Source organism: Coffea arabica, chromosome 2c (assembly GCF_036785885.1).
Source record: "Coffea arabica cultivar ET-39 chromosome 2c, Coffea Arabica ET-39 HiFi, whole genome shotgun sequence".
In the NCBI taxonomy this organism is placed as follows: domain Eukaryota; kingdom Viridiplantae; phylum Streptophyta; class Magnoliopsida; order Gentianales; family Rubiaceae; genus Coffea; species Coffea arabica.
In genome coordinates, this window is record NC_092312.1 from 69,626,413 (window position 1) to 69,646,417 (window position 20,005).

At 36.1% G+C, this 20,005-nt stretch overlaps 3 protein-coding genes across 3 annotated transcripts; 1 reads left to right on the forward strand and 2 right to left on the reverse strand.

Annotated features, from left to right (window-relative positions):
- Positions 1-3,614: 3,614 nt before the first annotated feature.
- LOC113727587 (cell division control protein 48 homolog C) lies at positions 3,615-9,442 on the reverse strand. The gene is made up of 10 exons (XM_027251832.2): positions 8,305-9,442; positions 7,162-7,778; positions 6,332-6,484; positions 5,449-5,565; positions 5,253-5,357; positions 4,776-4,841; positions 4,599-4,663; positions 4,267-4,468; positions 4,020-4,157; positions 3,615-3,931 (listed from the first exon to the last, which is right to left on the reverse strand). Exons 1-10 carry the CDS (start codon positions 9,293-9,295, stop codon positions 3,884-3,886), a joined length of 2,502 nt encoding a protein of 833 aa, XP_027107633.1. The 5' UTR covers positions 9,296-9,442; the 3' UTR covers positions 3,615-3,883.
- Positions 9,443-9,984: 542 nt separating this feature from the next.
- On the forward strand, positions 9,985-14,195 carry LOC113727588 (DNA excision repair protein ERCC-1). Its single transcript, XM_027251834.2, has 9 exons — positions 9,985-10,349; positions 10,437-10,539; positions 11,424-11,527; positions 12,086-12,185; positions 12,334-12,410; positions 12,770-12,869; positions 13,046-13,117; positions 13,203-13,271; positions 13,533-14,195. Exons 1-9 carry the CDS (start codon positions 10,093-10,095, stop codon positions 13,872-13,874), a joined length of 1,224 nt encoding a protein of 407 aa, XP_027107635.1. The 5' UTR covers positions 9,985-10,092; the 3' UTR covers positions 13,875-14,195.
- A 956-nt stretch (positions 14,196-15,151) lies between these two features.
- LOC113727589 (probable serine/threonine-protein kinase PBL7) lies at positions 15,152-18,885 on the reverse strand. The gene is made up of 6 exons (XM_027251835.2): positions 18,366-18,885; positions 18,016-18,260; positions 16,655-17,043; positions 16,192-16,324; positions 15,826-15,915; positions 15,152-15,719 (listed from the first exon to the last, which is right to left on the reverse strand). Exons 1-6 carry the CDS (start codon positions 18,874-18,876, stop codon positions 15,561-15,563), a joined length of 1,527 nt encoding a protein of 508 aa, XP_027107636.2. The 5' UTR covers positions 18,877-18,885; the 3' UTR covers positions 15,152-15,560.
- Between the last annotated feature and the right edge of the window lie 1,120 nt (positions 18,886-20,005).

Sequence of the window (20,005 nt, forward strand, 5' to 3'; positions counted from 1 at the left end):
GCTATACCTTAGGAGGAGTTTTTGTAATTTGAAGCATTGCATCGTGTCAAAGGCCACATTTGGAACCATATATGCCCCCCCCCCAAAATTAGTTGAACACCTTAATGTATTTATACAAGAATGTCAATATTACTGCTAGATTTGGCATAGACATGGAGATAAGAATAAACACTAACCCAAAAATAGAGAAAAACAAGAAATTATATACAATTGTAGAGAGGTGAGACACGAGTATCTCATTTTCTTTTAAGTGGTTCAAGATGTTGTGAAAAACAATCAATTACAACAACAGTTTAACCATTCTTACTATCACTTTCACTAGTTTGTAAAGCTAAACAAGCATAACTCTATTTTTTTCTACAATTACAAGTATCTAACCTACTTATACTCTATGAAAAGACCATACAAAGGCTTATATCAGTGACGGAGCCAGGATTTTTTTTTTGGGGGGGCCAAAATTTTTTCCTAATAAAATTATCTTAATATATTATGTTCAAAATAATTTCTTCTATTTAAATATATGACATCTAAAAATATCAAATATTAAATTTAATTATAAAGGTATGTCTATTCATAAATATACGGTACAGTCATAACAAAAATTAACAAAAAAGATAACATTTGATTAAATATCTTATAACATCACAAACCATCCAATTTGCACATTATGAGAAGATGCTCTGCAATATGTCACCTATGCAATATATATATATATATATATATATATATATAACCTTGTAATATAAATGTAACTATTTTCAATTAAAAAAGATAAAAGTTATGTTAGCATACTTTGAAATTTCAACATCTTTTCTTAGAAATAAATTGAGCTCTACGCTCTTTCATAGAACTAAATTCATCTATGATTGAATCACTGCTAAATTTTTCAGCAATTTCTTTTTCTATATACACAGTTAGACAATCATTCAAGAAATTATCTTCCATCTTGTTTTGGAAATTTGTCTTGATTATTTTCATAATTGAAAATGCCCGCTCTGAAGTTGCAGTTGATACAGGAAGAGTAAGAACAAGTCTAATCAATCTATCAATAGCAGGATATGTCATTAATTTTCTTATCTTCACCAAGCCTTGACATAACTCATTAATACCAGATAATTCTTGCAATTCAGGATAATTTGGAATGTCGAGGTCAAAATGTTGAAGTTCTATTCTTAAACGTACTAGTTCTTACTCTATACAAAGAAGATGAGTAATTTTCATAATGTCTTTCATAAGATGCAAAGTGAAAACAAACTTAAAGGATAACAACTGATTCAAAGCAAATTTTGCATCTCCACGTTAAGAGTATGAGCCTCCATCTACTGCAATACTTAAAACCACACAAGTAGCATTGAACAATTTCAGTAAACTAGAAATAGAATCCAAATGAGAACCCCAACGAGTATCTCCAGCTTGTTTTAAAATGCCAATTTGATTAAGCTCCCCTCCAATTTCAAGTTCACCATTAGCAATCTTAGTAGCAACTTCAATTGCTTGAGTCTCCTTTAATTAATCATTACATTTGTTAGATGCAGTAACAATGTTGATAATGAAAACTAAATTGGAGAAGAATTGATGAACAAAAGCTACTTCTCTAGAAACTGCAACTAAAGCAAGTTGAAACCTATGAGCCAAACAATGAATGTAATAGGCATATGGACATTCATGGCAAATTAAAGCTTGCAAGCCATTCCATTCAAAGATGACTAATTCATATATATATATATATATATATCAACTCTCATAATATAAACTAAAATTGAAAAAATTTAGGGGGGGCCAATTTTATTTTACACACATATTTACATATTATGAATTAAAATTCTCAAAACTTAGGGGGGGCCATGGCCCCCCTCTGCCCCCCCTTGGCTCCATCATTGCTTATATGGTGGTTGAAGATGAATTACCAGATCAGATAAGTGCACTACTACACCCTTTAAATTTTTTAAGAACAAAAAGACTACACTTCTTGTTTGATGCACTAGATGGGATTTGAAACCCTAATCTAGTGCATAGGAAAGTTTTAAAGAGGCTCTCCCTTCCCATTGGATCAAGGCCAAATGGTTATTTATTATTGAAAATCTGCATCCACGCCAGGTTAACGGATTTAACCTCACTAATATTTATTAGGATTATTATCACTTTATCCCCTTAACGTTTAGTGTTTTATTAATTTTTTCCCCTTAATGTTATTTTTTAGTCATTTTATTCTCAAAACTAATGGTCAAATTTAACGGAGTTTATTAATTTAAATGATAAGACATGTTTAGCCTTTAAAATTATTATCACTTTACCCCCATAATCTATAACCTTCTTATCAATTTATCCCCTAGAGTTATTTTTAAAATAATTTATCCCACCTTTAAACCAACTTAACAAGTTAATAAACTTTAGAAAATTGTACCCTCTTTTTATATAATAAAAACATTAAAAATTTTAGCATGGCTCTTCTCCTTTTCAATATCAAGAAAAAAAGTCAAAACATTAATTTCTTTCTTTTTAGCAATCTTATTAATATTGAAAAAAAATCAAAAAATAGGGAAGGGGGAGAGAGAGAGAGAGCTCAATTCTTTTTTTTTTTTAAATACAAATAAGAAAGAATTCATTATTTTTATTATTTTAAAATTACTTTACTTTTCTGTTTTCTATCCAATTCTAATCCTAATCCCGAGGATATTAAAGTAAACGACAATATTAGATTTTTCCTTATTTTCTTTTTTTATAAAATCTAATTTCTGTCTCCTTCTGTCCTATCTCTTTTTCTTTTCCTAATATTAATAAGTGTGAAAAAAGAATTTGATAAAATCCTTTTATTATTATGTTTTTGGAACTCTTAGAGAGAGAGAAAAAAAAGGAAGAATAACTGTTCTAATTTTTTCTATTTTAATTTTATATAAAAAAGATAAATACATTTAAAATTTTTTGAACATACTTGTTAGATTAACGATAGGGTAAAATATCTAGAAATAATGTTAGAGAGTAAAGTGATTGCATCACTATAATTCAAAGGAATAAAAAAATAATAACAATATAGAAATGCTATAAGATAAAAGGATATTTTTGTCAAAAACTTATTAATATGCTGAATTGAATCATCTATGAGGTGAAGTGATTAAATGATAATATTAGGAGATAAATTGATAGTAGCGATCTAATTTAAAGGAATAAAGTAATAATAACCCTATTTATTATTGAAAACAAGTATTAACTCACTAATACTTTTTTTTTTTACTAAGACAAAATAAATCTCTCAGTTTCATCAGGTTCAAGTGGATGAGATCTAAAACTTTCTGTGACAAATTGTTTTAGGACTTTGGAGATGCGCAGTCGTTAAACTCGTTTCTTCTTTCTACATGCATTATCGAAGGCGATCAACAGCTACAAGAACATAATTTCAAATTACACAATTCACTTTCTATACTTCTTAGGTTCAAAAAAAGAACGTTCAAGCTTCTAAAATTTCACAATGTTTGCACATTCGAATCAAGTAAAAGGTACGACTCTTAACCCTCTAATGCTTGTTTCAGTGAAGAGTTTGGAAAGCCAATTTTCTCAAAAAAATTTCTATTTTTTCCGGACGAAATATTTTACTACCGAACATAAACATAGTAAAATTAACACGAAAAGAAAACATGAATCACAAACTATTTCTGGACTGTCCCATCACAGAGCTAAGATTGTCAAAATCTCTGTAAGCTGCAAAACATCTACGTTACAAGACAGTGATGTGATGCACTTACGCATACGACTCTCTATCAATATATATATACACTCCGCACAAAATTGGCTTCAAGTTTCTGCTGTCGAGTTTCCTTGCTCCTTGGCCATTGAATTTATAGGGAAGAAAATGGATAATCGATTGACAGGACAAATTGAGACTACCTCATGCTGCTTTGAAACTTTCGGACAGGACTTGGTAGTATTGTATTTGCTGCACAATAAAAACAAAAAGTTACCTTTGTTATCGCATTTTTTTTTTTCAAGACGAAGCTATAGTTTAGAATCAAAATTGGCCATACTTTATCTGAGACAGATGGAGAGATTTTCTCCAGTGCCCGCTTAAAATGCTCATCTTTGATGGTCCATAGTGTGCCGTCCGAACTCCTGTTCTCACACAAGAGTTTGTCATGAAGGGCAGCCATAGCAGCCTCATTCATCTACATAGAAAACAAACTCAATTTAGAGACATAAGATAGCTCTTTGTAGCAACTTTCATGGACCTGAAGGGCAGGAAGATGGGTATAACGAAAAGGAAAATGAACAAACCAGTGCAGAAAGGTCAGCTCCACTCAGATTTTCACAAGAACTGTCTCTTCCAATTGCCATTAAGTCAACTGTGGCATCTATGGGCTTCTTCCTTGCAAGAGCATTTAAGATTAAACCACGTTCATCAGCAGTAGGCAGTGGCACGTACAAAAGCTTTCCAAACCTTCCAGGTCGAAGGACAGCCCTGTCCATGACTTCAGGCCTGGAAATGTTTAAGCAAAATAAGAAAAATGAAAATGAGGTGAAGGCAGCAATAGCAAATCTGACACTGATGATTCGCCTGTGCAGCGGGATTGGATACACAAAAACCCAAAAGAAGACATAGCTCTCACCTATTTGTTGCCCCAATTACGTAAACACCCCTTCGTTGTTCAGCACCATCTAGCTCTATCAATAGCTGCAAAGTTACAGAAGAGATTAAGACGCAATACTGGGAAGCAAATATGAGACGAATGACAATGTTATTAGGCAAGAGAATACTTCAATATGTCATAGCAAACATTTCTCACCTGGTTCAATAGCCGCTCAACCACCCATCCCCCTTCTCTACCACGCTTTGTTGTCAATGCATCCACCTGATAGGGCAGACAAAAGCAACAGCAGAGTTGCAAGATCAACACCCATAGAATTCTCCCAGATATTGCAAACAGAAATTTTGAAAAATCAGAACGCAACATCCTGCATTAAGTTCTACAGCAGACAATAAGGGAAAGGCACTGAAATGTAAAGCATTCTCCCCCACAAAGGGAGTTTAACAAAATAACCACCTGAAGTATCCCTCCAGAACATAAAACAAGGCCAACTAAAAAAATTGTGGAAAAAGAAAATCAATTAAACAGATATCCATATGGATCATAATCCACTTGGTAACAAAGTGTTGTCTATGTACTCAAGCCAAAAGATTTCTGACAGCTGAAAGTATATTAGACATATACTAGTGCATGCACGCACACATATATAACCAGTTTCAAATGAGTTGAACAAACCTCATCAAAGAAAAGTATGCATGGAGAACATGTCCTTGCACGACTGAATACAGTCCGTACTGCCAACTCACTTTCGCCAACATATTTATTGAGGAGCTCAGGACCCTATAGAGAAAAACAACAGTTCAATATTCTACCAGAATGTAATGCATTGGTATTTCATTGATCAATAGGAAATCAAAACAGAGAGATGAACCTTGATATGTATGAAATTTGCTCCAGCTTCATTAGCAACAGCTTTAGCAATCAACGTTTTTCCACAGCCTGGAGGACCATAAAGCAAAAATCCTGTCTCTAAATCAACTCCAAAGTCCTGAAAATACAATAATAAATTTAGTAGCCTGACACTATTGTACAGGGCAAAAGGCAGAGATTTGTGTAGAGATAACTTCAGCATTTGAGAAGAAAGTGTGGCTAATACTTTACAGCAAGAAGACAAAAGCTGAGGCAAAGAGATCAGAAATAAACTAGGGAAGCCCCAACTATGAACAAAGTGCAATAATGCACTATAAAAACAAGTTCATATCAATCATCATCATCATATACAGGAAACCTACACACTGGAGAAATATCAATATTTTCACTCGGAGAATATTACCAAAAAACTAAACAAGAAGAAACCAATATGTAACAAGATGAAACTTCCCAACAAAGAAGTATTGCCATGAGTAAAATACAAAGTCCAAATACAAATGTCTCGCCTAATTAAATTGGCACATATTTAAATTACAATCACCAGTGTAACTGTTTTCAGTCAAAGATAAATTTCTACAGTTTTTCAGATACTGGGCCAAATGTTTTCCCTGGCTTCTCATTTTGATTCTAACAGATGTACTATTTACTGGAACAAGGAAAGAACTTCAGCTCTAAGCATTCATCTGAACAGAATATACCTGGAAGCCTTGGAAAAGGACTATAAACTTGCTATTTCATATGCATAAAAGGAAATGACAATATACTTCCTGTTATAAAATTAATTAACTTGTAATTATAAACTTAACCTCTATGCTGTCTAGATCATCAAACTAATAGAATCTTGGTATTCAGTTTCAGGGGAAAAAAAGTTAAGGCATTTGTACCTCATATTCTTCAGGAAACTTTATACGCCTAACTATATATCGGTCAAACTCCTGTCTTAACAGATGGAGCCCTCCAACATCTTCCCATTTCACATTGGGAATGGCAGAAAATCCTTCTCTCCTAGAAGATGGTTGGACCATCTTAGCCGCTCCCTGTAACCAGTCATGTTTAGCAATTTTCAGCACTACGATATTAATCAGCCAATGGCTTTTAGAGGCACAATATAATATCATAATAATAATAATACCAGCAGAGGTCGGCTACAACTATAACTTTCCGAAGGCAATTTGTTATTGAAAAAGAACTGAATAGCAAATTAATTTCCCTTGATCAGGCACAAAATTCAATAAGTTATTGTGGTTCCTTTCTCCCTATTCTTCTCTGCCCTTTCAGGGTAGATAGGAGATGGACATCTGGAGGGAGGTAGGGCAGAATCAAAAAACATAAAACTGATGATGTCTGTGCATGGACAGAACCTGCAGCTGCTAAGCAAAAGGTTTAAGAACTAAAGCTTGTGGCACAGAAACTCAGATGCCTATACAACATTCGGAAAAAGTATAATACATTCGAACTCAAGAAGCAGGATCAAGGCAAACCAAGACCATGATTTAGCAAGCTTACTTGCATGAAGCCAATGGATAACGAAGGTACAATTGCAGAAGCCAAAGAAATTGAAAGTAGAGTGCATGAGTAACTCATGTAAATGAAAACAAATCAAACCTATTTAATAAAATTGCAAGCAGAACTCTAAAGGGTCGGAAAAAACATCAATATTGAGAATCACAGATGAAGAATAAGACAAGGGACAATTATGCTCTCCAGGACAAACCTCAAAATCAGCCATGGTGATACTTAGCTTTTCCATTTCTTCAAGTGACCATGGGTGCTTCCACCACTCCTCAGCATATTCACCATCCACATTCTCTTTGGAAAGCTCGTCCCTTCTGTGGTCTATAATTCTCTTCATTGCAAGATTGCCAGCCTTGTTGGTGAGCGCCGCCAGATCGGCTCCAACAAACCCCGGAGTAGCTCTAGCTATCTTCAGAAGATCAAAGGAACCTTCGACTTTAAGATTGCTTGTCAGCACTGAAAGAATCTCAACCCTTGCCTTTTCATCCGGAACACCCAAAACAATTTCTCGATCAAACCGTCCAGGCCTCCTCAAAGCAGGGTCAACAGCATCAGGCCTGTTTGTAGCTCCAATTACCAACACATAACCGGGTCTGGCATCAGAATTTTCTGAATCTGCATTTCCATCGGCAGGTTTCACAATTCTGTGTGATTCATCCATGCAAGTCATCAACTGTGTTACAATACGCCGTTCCATTTCACGCTGCAGATTTTCTCTTTTTGAAGCTATGGCATCAATCTCATCAATAAATACAATTGAAGGTGCAGTCCTGTATGCTTTCGAGAATAGCTCCCGTATGTTTTCTTCTGACGCACCTGAAATACCCAGATGATACAAGTTGAATCAAACTTACAATTAGGATGAAATGTAGAATTCTTCTAAATAAAGACAGGAAAAGTAAAACACAAGAACTGAAATTTTAACGAATTACAACTACGACAAGAAGTTGAAGCTTGAGCAAATGAATAGCTAGAATAAGAAGTTACCAACAGAGTAAATCACGAATATGATTTTGAGATAATCTAGTATCAACATGCAAAACTAACCAATGATGTCTCACACAGCTATCAGATGAGAATCCAAATTATCGTTGCATCTAATGGCTCAGTGTGCCATATCACTTTTCCACCTAATAGCAAACAGCAATAAGCAATAAATCCCAGAGCTAGATGAAAAAAGTTAATCACCCAGGACTCAAAAATTCAAACTTGACGGTTCTTGCATTGTTAAAATTGCTTAGTTACCAGAAAACTGTACCAGCATTTCACAATTAACCTTATTAAAGATGCCTACCTATCAATGTAACCATATATTACACTTCCACTGAATACCATCGTTTACCTGAAATACCAGACACCAATTCAGTAGCTGAAATCTTATAAAAGGGAACACAAGTCTCATTAGCAATAGCATGAGCCAGCTTAGTCTTCCCACAGCCTGGTGGTCCATGCAACAAAATTCCAGCCATAGGCCTCACTCCAAGATGCTGCGGCAAATGCGGATGATACAGTGGGACAATCACCTCCATCTTCAACTCCTCCACCACTCTACTCATCCCACCTAAATCCTTAAACTTTGGCCCTTTAACACCAGCACCACCATTATCACTATCATTATTCTCCCCTCCTCCTCCTTTTTTCCTCCAATCCCTCTTCTCAATTCGCCCTTCTTTCACCAAATCAACTTTCTGATTGCGCTTACTAGAATTATTATTAACCACCTCCATTTCCACCACTGCAACATTCGCTGCCACTCCTTTTCGCTTCCAAACCCCCTTTCCTTTCTCACCGTACCTATCCCTCAGCTGAGACTTCATCAAATCAAACTCCGGCTCATATTCCTTCCCATAAATCGCATCTGAGGATGAAGACGATGAAGTTGAAACCTCTTCTTCGCTAGACCCCGGCGAGACACTAGAAACCCCAGTTTCCTCAACCCCAACGTGCCGACGACTATTAATCAAATGCTGCATCTCCATTTGCTGCAATTTCGCCTCAGCCTTATCCAATTTCCTCGGCCTCTTCTGCACCCGGTCGGACCTATCATTTTCACTATCACTACTACTATCACTATCCTTATTAATGACAGAATTTGATTTCCTACTATTGCTGGCGGTTTCTTCGAGGAGATTGCGGACGTGTCTAGAAAAATCCCGGAGCTTCGTGCGTTCGTATCTGGGGTAATTGGAGCGAAGGAAGCTCACCAGCTGGTCTTCGCTAGGGTTTTTGATCGGGCATGATGCTATATCGCGTAACAGGGATTTTCTGAAAATTGAAGACGAAGATTTGCCGCCGCTGCCGGGCGTTCCTTGCCGTCGTCTTCCCATACGCATGGGAATGGGCCGCAGGTTTCTGATTTGGGCTAGGAGTTGGAGGGACAGAGACGGCAGTCCGGGCGACTGGAGGCGGGAAAGAGGAGGGTTTTAGGTTCCGTTGGTGGGAGATGGGCGAAAAGGGGAATTCGAGACTGTTTAAAAGGTTTAAGCCTAAGATTTATTTTTGCCTTCTTTTTAAATTTTTACCGTTATAGGGTGGATTAAGGTCGGAAATGGATTAATTAGGGTATTTAATTACATACAAATCCTTTTTTTTTTTTCCAACTCTTGCATATAAACATTTTTCTAGATTAAACTTTTTTCGAAGAAATTAATGTGTGACATGTCTTAACAAATGTCTATTAGATAAGATTTATAATAACTTTAGTTAAATTAAAATAGAACTTTAATCTATACTTAAATTTTTAGTATCTTGTTTCAAAATCTTTTTTTGATTACACGAGACTTTCAATAATTTAATACAATTAGAAATTTTCAATTATTATTATTAGGTAATTGAATATTTTTGTTTTTAAATGTTTCTGAAGTTTTAAAATGCAGATTTTAATGGGATTATAATATTTTATTTAAAAAATTAAACATTTTAATTAATTTAAATAGATAATACATAATTTTTAGCATTAATTAATATTTTTAGCATTAACATTCCAATTATTAATGAAACATATATAACTTATAATACGGAGTAATATAATTATAATTATTATAAGATGCTAAGTACGTTATAGAGGTGAGCTCAACTCAAGCTGAATTTTGACAAACGGAGACTTCCCAATCCGACCGACGGCGAGAAAATGGCAGAGGGAGACGACCGAGAACAACCACCACAGCCGCCAAATAGCAATGACCAACGGCCAAAATTCGTGATAAACATACCCTCATACGAAGAAGTGATGGAAAGCTCTCAGCCCAGAACGGCGCCGTCTTCTTTCTTCGAACCTTCTACCTCTTTCTCTCAAGCCTTCAATTTCCTCAAGAATTCGGATTTCTACTCTCCGCCGCCTCCGCCTCCGCCTCCGCCTCCTCAACCTCCCTCTTCTGCCATTCCGAGGTATTCCCTGTTTCAGTTGCATCCTCATGAATGTAATAACTTCACCATTTTCTTTAAATTTTGAGCTTTCTTGTCCTTATTTCTTAGGCAAATTGGTCAATCTGAGGGTCCTTCAACTTCCTCAACGCCGTCGTTTTCAGCTTATGCACCTGTTCCCAGTCGAAATGCCATCCTTGTAAGCCATAGACAGGTAACAATCAATACTTACATTAAGAATTATATAAATAAAAAGAGTTATGCTTTATGTATTACCAATATTATGACTAGGGAATTGTTGTTGGCATTATCTTCTTTGTTAATCGCACTTCTCTGGACTACTCTATCAATGTAAAAATGCTAAAGGAATTTGTCATCAAAGAATAAGGTTGTGCAAATAACAATTTCATGCTATTTTATGTCAATGCTACACTGTTTTCTCTTCTTTTTTTGGTTTTGGGGGGGTGGGGGGGGTGGAGGGAGGTGGCTGGATTATTTATTTTGTGGGGAGGGGTAGCACGTTAATCAGTAACAAAGTCCGTAATTTTGACTGCATTCTATAACTGCCTAATCTTGAATGCTTTCTTGCAAATTTAGAAACTTTCCACGAGCTTTTCTGCATAATCCGTGTGTGTTGCAATCAATCTTTGGATGATCATATTTTTGAATGAGGATCATTTGTTGGTGTGGTCTTACTTTTAACCAAATGCATCCGGAAATGGATTCACTAAATTGCAAAGAGTCACACTTGCCTTGCTTTTATAACCAAGTTGATCTTGTAAGAAGAGGAGTGTGGCATGGGTTATTAGGCCACAAGATTTTGACAAAAATTTTACATACTCTAAGGAAGGAAGATTTGTAGTAGATTCTTGTATGGTTGATATCTATTGCATCGCAGCATTATAAAAGCATTTGGTTTTAGCCTTGATTGAGCGCAAATGCATTCTTCAAACTGCAGACTGCACAGTCCAGTCCAGAGTTTTAGTGCTTTAGATTATGAATCAGGTTCATTGCCATATTCTAAGTGACTGAACTTGTAGTGTCTCTTCTGAAACTTAGCTCTGTGTATTTAATTATCCTATTTTTGTTCATATGCAGAAGGGAAATCCTTTGCTGAAACATATAAGGAATGTAAGATGGTCATTTGCAGATGTTGTTTGTGACTACTCATTAGGCCAGAATGCTTGTGCACTCTATCTAAGGTTTGGAGTCCTTCTTTCCTTCACTATTCCCATTGCTTGAAGTTAAAATTTCATTGTTACTGTTATGGGGAAAATAGAAAAAGCCATGTCAAGAATAACTTAAATTGTAAAGATAGTTTACTTCTGCTGTTAGCATTAAACTTTTATTCTGGAATTTATTTCTGTAGGTCTTAAATCATAATTTTGCCTGCAAGGGCTGGTTTAGTCTGCTGATATTTCTTCTCAATACATTGGAGCTAGCTAAAACAATGTCAATCCATAACAACCACACTCTCTCTTCATTTGTGGTTGTTGTCTGGTTAACCATACTACTTAAGCTTGTGTCAAGTTGGAATAAATTGGATGACTGTGAGTGGTGTTATCATCAAGTGAAATTCAGATCAACTCTGCTGTTGGAGATATTAACTACCTAGGATGATGCATATAAAAACTTATGTGTGCATTTACTTTATTATGTTAATAATGTCTAATTCAGAGAACTGTCATTTTCAATTTTGAGATGCAACCTGAATTATTCTTTTATATGACATCCTGGTGAATAAGTTTCTTTACTTGTAGCCTTAGGTATCATCTACTTCATCCAGACTACCTTTATTATCGGATAAGGGAATTGCCGAAGAACTTCAAGCTTCGTGTAGTTTTGTGCCATGTGGATGTTGTAAGGCCCGGCAAACAGTTGTTATTTTATTATCTTTATCTTACTGTTATTAATCTTTTTTTTTCCCTTTTGGCATTGTAGGAGATTTTGTTTAATTTCCACTTGTTGTGCATGAATCTCATTTGCTAATAGGTTTCTTTGGTTCCAGGAAGATGTAGTTAAACCTTTGCTCGAAGTCACAAAAACAGCTCTGCTTCATGATTGCACTCTTTTATGTGGTTGGAGGTACCTTCCTGAAATGAAATGTGTAGGAAAGATGTTATACCCCAATGATTGTGTTTCAGTTGGAATCATCTATCATTTGGATTCCAGTCGTCTGTTGTATCTGACGCTCAAGTGGATGATGGTGGCCTTTTCTAAGTCTTTATTAACATGCATAATTTTTACATACAAGATTTAGAATGTTTGAGAAATCAGTATTATTTTGCAAAGTACATGAGTTGAATATAATCAACCCAAATGGATCATGTACTTTTATTCATTATCTTGTGAAAGTTTTTTTGCCCTCTGTTAAAATTATTTTTGAGTGCTAGAGAGCTTCATTCTCCTAATCAAAGTCACTGCACTTGTCTGTGTTTTGCCAGCTTGGAAGAGTGTGGTAGGTACTTGGAGACAATAAAAGTTTATGAAAATAAACCAGCAGATCTTATTCAGGGCCAGATGGACTCAGATTATTTATCACGGGTAAGAATAATAACGAGTTCCTTGATTTGATGAATCATTTTATCTGAGAATGAACGTTTAAACTTACTAATACCAAGCGCATATATATATATATTTATTTATGTTTATATCAAAATGGATTCTTTCTTGGTTGTAGTTGGATTATGATGCTGAAATGAGTTTACCTTCTATTGCAGCTAAATCATGCTTTGACAACGGTACGGCATGTTAACAAGACAGATGTTGTCACTCTTGGCTCTACATTTGGGGTATGCTGGTACAGTTGTGATTTGCAAGTAAAGGCTCTCATCATATCTTGGTCTGTTTTACTAAATTCGTTGTCATCTCTTCCAGTCCCTGTCTAACATTATGGACGCATCCATGGAGGATCTAGCTCGTTGCCCCGGCATAGGAGAACGCAAGGTGCTTTGTAAATTTATTGTGATAGTTGGAATTGGCAAACTATATTTTTGGCATGGCTGCTTATACAGTTTTGCTAATTAAAATGGTCATACAAGGAATGACATATTGAAAAATGTTCTATGGTTATGTGTCCGTTGTCAGAGTGTTGATGCTTCTTTTAACTCATTTGGGGATGTTAAATGCTTCTTCCCTTAGGGGATGTTGGAGGGTCTTAGTTGTTGTTCTTCAACATTATATAATCAGCTGATAATTATGCTTCAGGTGAAACGGCTGCATGATACTTTCCATGAGCCTTTCAAGCGCGTAGTTCCTATCCGTCCATCTGTCCCAGCAAATTCTGTCCATGTCAATGCTGAAGCAACCTCTGCAAGTGAAAATAAGGAAGATGACAAGGAAATTGAGGATGCAAATAAGAAGAGGAAGAAAGAATCTGAATTAACCGTTAAATCAGCATTATCAGTTGCTTTTGCAAAATACTCTGACAGAATTGGTAGAGAGAACAATAATAACTCAGAAAAAAATGAAACAGAAGAGGAAAGTATTGCTACAGTGGAAGCAAACGACGAACCAATGTGTAACGGTGAGGGGCCTGCAGGTCAATAGAAAAAACTTATCTAGGATTTGGTCCCCATCCAATGTTGCTGCTTTTGTAAGTTTGTGGCCTTGGGTGACTCTGTTGTTGTCATTTTCGCCCTCTGCATTCCCTTGTCTGCCATCCTCCTCCGTCCATTCCTTGTCAAAATACCAGCCCGCTGAGTTAGGCATCTCTGAAATGTTGAACTGTAGGCAGTTTCTGTACATCACAAGTTGTAGGCAATTTATACTCTGTGCTGTAACTTCTGTAACCATTTTTTCTTTTTCTTTGGACAATGGCAACTTCTGTAACTTATGCAGAAATAGATATTACGGAGAAATTTCCAGGCATGGTCAGAATTAGAAAATGTTGCCAGAAAAAAGAAGGTGCTTTGAGTTACGCTAGAGATATTAAAGAATTTCAAATGGAAGCTTGCAGGCTTTTTGTCTCTAATTTTTCCTCAACAAGGATCGCTTTTCAATTCCGGGAAAGTGACGCGAAGTTTGTTGACAAAGAAATATTACTTAATAAGGGAGAGGGAAGAGGAATGGGGTCTTTACATCTTTTAGAGCAAAGCTAAGAGGAATGGGGTCTTTACCATGATTAGCAAGTAAACAAAAGCGAAGTGTTTCTAACATGTCTGTGGCAAACCTCGCAAGACATCTCCTTGTTACCAAACCAAAACCTGGAAATATTCGTCTGAGCTGTAGCCAGTTTTATTTTTTCGTAGTGTTGTGTTTCCCCTCTTTTAGTGCTTCTTGATCATTTGTTACCATCTAAAGATTGTTATCTTGAAATGGGGTCCATTTACATCATCTGCATCCCCTCTTCAATAGTGCAGTGTCATTGTCTCCCAGAAGCTACTTATTCTGACAAATCCCTCTTGCATAACAATCCAAGAACTGTCTGTTATGTACTGGATCATTTTAGTGCCAATCAAGCAACTCTGCCGGATTAAGGCGTTCTGTAACAATCATAAGACAGCCTCCATAATGAAAATGAAAAAATAACCTAAGGTATGTATACTTTGCTTAAACCTCTGGATTCTAAATTGCCTAAGTTGATTAGAAGAATTTTCGGCCACTGGAAAACATATCTGATGCTCAGAGCTATACTAAAAGGCATTTCAATGGTAGGGAGAGTTTTCAACATTCTTCTTGTTTTATCTTAGAAAGACGGTGTTGACCTTAGAGATACAACAGTAATCTATGGCCAAAATTTGTTCCCTTATTCAGGAGTAATTCATTTTGACACTAGAATGTATTTGTGAAGTGGTTATAAAAGATGATGAAAGAAGCAGAGCAAATGAAGTTGTTAACAATGAATTTGAATATAAGTAAGAATTATATATTAATTTTCAACCTGCTGTTTATAGAGCCAAAACGGATTTCATCTACCAAAACGAAATATACAAGACTTATCTGGTATACAAATTTATATAATTCACCCTGACTGTTATATTTTTTATTGCTTCAGATTGCCTCTTTGATTTCATTGCTTCCATTTTGAACGTTCCAATCAGCATTCTCAGAAAGGAGCTGTCATGATAGAGCCATAGGAGAGAACCTATACAATTTCTGAACGGGCCAAAGAGTTGATTCCGTGAATTTTCTTTGCAGTTGCAACTCAAAAGTGCTTGGAATGGACAAGAAATGGGAGATTCATAGTAGTATGCTTCTGATTTCAAATATCTCAACTTCAGCAGTCATATGGCATTACTTCCTTGGACTGACTGATTGAACAGATCTGAAGGAACCAGAGGGACATTTAGATGAGAGATTCTTGACCAGAGGGATTAAGGACTGCACAACATCTGTCATTAAAGGGCGATAATCTGCTTCTGTTTGCACACACATGGCTGCTATAGCAGCTATCTGAGAAAAGATAAAAAGTTAGCAGAAAAAACAATATTTAGTTGGATATTTCGTTGTTATACTTAATAATCAGGATTTCGTCATTAGAAACTAATCTCAACTTTACCTGAATAAGATCCTTCTTGGAATATTGGCCTTGTAGTGCTGGATCAACCATTTCCACCACTTTTTCTCGATTAGTTAACCTTGGCAGAGCCTGTAATACATGGAAAGACGAACATTGAAGCTTTTGAGAGTTGGGATAAAGTCATGACCACTTATATAGCAAAATTCATTTCATTGTTGACAAGATTCAGGTACTTGTTCAAATTCCAGGCATTATATCGGAGCGGTTCAAAGGGGCAACGTTCACACTATGGCAGGAGGTGTACAATAAAGCCAGATTAGTATATATAATGGTGATCATCAAGTACAGGACAATGAAATGTACTTTGAAAAAAAAAAATAATTCACAAAGGACATCATTACTGACCCATGACACAAGGACATGCTCTCCAGGAGGGCGCTTGGTATCAATTGGTATGCGGCCTGTCAAGAGCTCCAGAAGAACCACGCCATAGCTATATACATCTGATTTTGTAGTAAGCTTGCCAGTTGAAGCATACCTGCATATCAAGGTTTAATGCAGGTTCAGTCAGCAGAAATTTTGAAGAAGCAGGCTTAGAAATGGATACGTAAACAAGCGTGTGACAATGTGTTAAAAACAAGACCACAGGTGCAATTTAGTTTCTTTTCTGAGGATGAATTGAATTGCTGCTTTAACCATAATCCTTCAATGACTGGAAAAGACAGAAAAATGACTGTGTACCTGATAGGGACCTTATTTGCCTTTGCATGTGCATACTTGTGTGAGAGTTGCATAATAATTGTACAATATGTTACATACTTACAATAGAAGATGGAAGTCTGACATGTGATGGATTCAAGAAACTTACTCCGGGGCCAAATATCCGGTGGTCCCTAACACGCGCGTCGAAATGAGACCATACATCTTGTCTGATCCTATTTTCGCCAACCCAAAATCAGAAACTTTGGCTCTGAAATTTTGATTCAAAAGAATGTTACTGCATTTGAAATCACGGTGGATGACTGATGGGGTTGTGTATTCATGCAGGTATTCAAGGGCTCTAGCACAATCCAGTGCTATTCTCAACCTTATTCCCCAGTTCAAAGTCCTACCAAATTGAGGATTGGAAGAGTGAAGAAGCTGCTGCAGAGTTCCAGTGGGCATGTATTCGAATATTAGGAGCCTGTGATGTTGATCAGCACAATAGCCAAGAAGCTCCACTAGGTAAGGTGAGTGCAAGTGGCTAAGTAAATCCACCTGCCAAAGCACAAGGGACAACTTCAATTTCCTGTACAGATTTGAAGGAGTTCATACTTTTGTATTTATTTGCAACATTACAAATATCTTATGATAAGATTGGAGAGCACTATCACTTCAGTGGATTTTTGTCTTCATTATTTCACACCCATGTGCCTTTGTTTGAGGGAATTCATATGCAAGTACATGGTATACACTTGCAAATAATGGGATGAGGGAGTAACATTCCTGACAGGTTCTATGAGGCAAGAAGGTAACAAACGGCAAAGTTGCAGCAGAATGAGTGGCAGCGTACTCGTGTGGGCATGTGAATGAATGTACCTATGGCTCTTTAGTTACTTTCTTCTATATATATATATATATATATATATATATATATATATATATATATATATATATATATTTTTAGCAATTTTTGGGGAGAGAAAAGTCAACAGCTAAAGTAATTGGAGTAGTTTATCCAACTTTGAGTTAACTTATAAGAAGCTGTTAGTAATTTCAAAACTGTTGTTTATGCAGTATTATAATCACAATCAGCCACTAAGTCAACATCCTACAAAATATAGCTTTTTCTCAAGTCATATTTAATATTTGATGGCAACTATTTCTACCTTAAAGGTTGGGTTGGTTGGTTATGGTTCATGTGCAACTAACCATTGACTAGGATGGGATAACACATCTCCACCTTTTGCATGAAATCAACCATACCACAGACAAGCACCCATCAAATAAGTTCAATTAGGATGTTCAAGAAAGCAATGGCTGGACCAATGCCAGAAGTGCCATTAATTTTTTAGGCAAATATCTCACTCACCACTTCCCTTTATTGCCCAATGTATTTAGCCAAAGAGGGGAAAATACCAAAAGACAAAAAATCTTCGAGTGAGTGGACAGATGAGTTTAATTGACAAGCTTATGTAGCTTAAAAAAAATGGATACGAAAACTAGCAGCAATAAATGAGGTCCACTAACCTCTAACCGAAAGGCACGTTCCCCTTGTTTCCCTTCTCTGTGCAACATCTTAATTGCAGCCACAGTGCCATCACTCAAAATCCCTCTATACACTACCCCATACCCTCCATTGCCTATCACATTTGCTGCACTAAATTTGTTTGTAGCAATCTCAAGCTCTTTGTAAGTAAAAACTTGTACACCCCTAAGCTTGGATGCAGCCATTTTAGTTGCACTGTTTCCATACAAACATCCGCCTTTGACATCTGCTCCATTTTCACCAGCAAAACATATACCCATATCATTCAAGAACAGATAAAAAGTGTACAAAAACAATCAACTAAAGCAGGGATATTTGCATTATGTCTTACCTGGACTTGAGCCTATGTTTATAGAGCTGTGAGCAACGAACATGCAGTCCTTGTTGCAGATGATGCTTCCGCTTTTGGTGCTACCATGGCTCTTGTGGAACTGAAGTTTTCGAAGCATTATTACTAATAGAAAGATTGCTAGGAGTAAAATGACTATGAAGATGGGAATGACAATTAGAAGGATGGTGGTAGAAGGAAGAGCAGCATGACGATGGTGATGGTCAGGTTCCAAATGGTGGTAATTTTGGTGTGTTTGGGAGTGGTTTTGTCCTGCAAATTCAGGGATTGCAGGAGCTGAAATGGTGCTGTTTTCCATGAGAAATGCAGAAAAGAGTGAATGAATGAACCTAGCCAGAAGAAAAGAACACGAGAGAAAGAGAGAGAGAGAGAGGAAAAAACGAGTCGAGTATTGTTGTGAAGTGGAAAGAAAGGCTGCAATTTTGAATATGTAGTAAAACAATTTTGTTTTCTTTCCTAGGATGATACTCCTATATTGGTTTTGTGACCACATGATCCATATTAAATTGTAGTATTATTCTCCTTCCTTAATATGTTATATTGCCTCTATAAGCCCATAGTTTACCTAAATTGATAATTCCATAGAGCGTGTATCATGATTGTTGAGTGCTAGGGAATTGTCTGTACTTGAGTTTGTCTCTTACGTTGTATTGAGTACAAGGTCAAGTCTTTGTCTTGCGGTGAGCTAAAATTGAAAGTTTTTTTTATGCATTTCATGACTGTACAAGCAAGATAGATAGCATATAACCAAACTGTAATCTGCACAACTTTATCATCTAAATACATGTGAAACTTCGAAGCAATCGACAGTAGAAATGGACTTGTAATATGTACCATTAAGGAAAAGGGGAAGGGGCAGCTCCAATTCTTAGACCTGGATTTTGAACATATATGGTGGTTAATAATCAATCACTACATGCACAAGAATGTGTTCAAACTGATCTGCATCACCAAAATCATATACTACTGAGGATGACTTCAAATGTCTCAAATAGGTTTGAGACACCGAAACTACTTTTGGTTCTGGCTTCAAATGTCAGATCATGAATCTACTATATTTGAATAATTTTAAATGCACTGAAAATGTATATATTCACACCCTAATATATAAACGCTCTTTTAAAACTATACTAGCTTCATTATAATAATGAAATAAGTCCGGTTTCTTCAAATAAATGCCCCACTTAGTTACACATTTCTTCAAGAATAAATCCACACAATTAAGAGTGAAAAATCTTGGAAAACCCCTAAACTATCACCGTTATCCACTTTTAGCCCTTAATCTATTTTTGTCTCCAATTGAGACCTGAGCAATTAAAAGTGCATAGTTTAAGGAGTTTTAACCATTTAAGACATAAGTCAAAAGGAACTAAATTAAAGAGCATTTTTGTCCAATCTTAATCAAAAGCAATCGAAACTTATCAAAAAGCATCAAGAGTGGGAGCCGAAGTTCTAAGAAAAGAAAACCCTTCATTTTTCTTAAACTCAGACATCAAATTTCTCCTCGAAATTCTCAAATTCATTGATTTTATGCCTAAGAGAGACATGAAAAATTTGATGAAACTTTGGCCACCTAAGTATGAAATCAATGAATTTAGAAATTTTGTGGAGAAATCTCACGA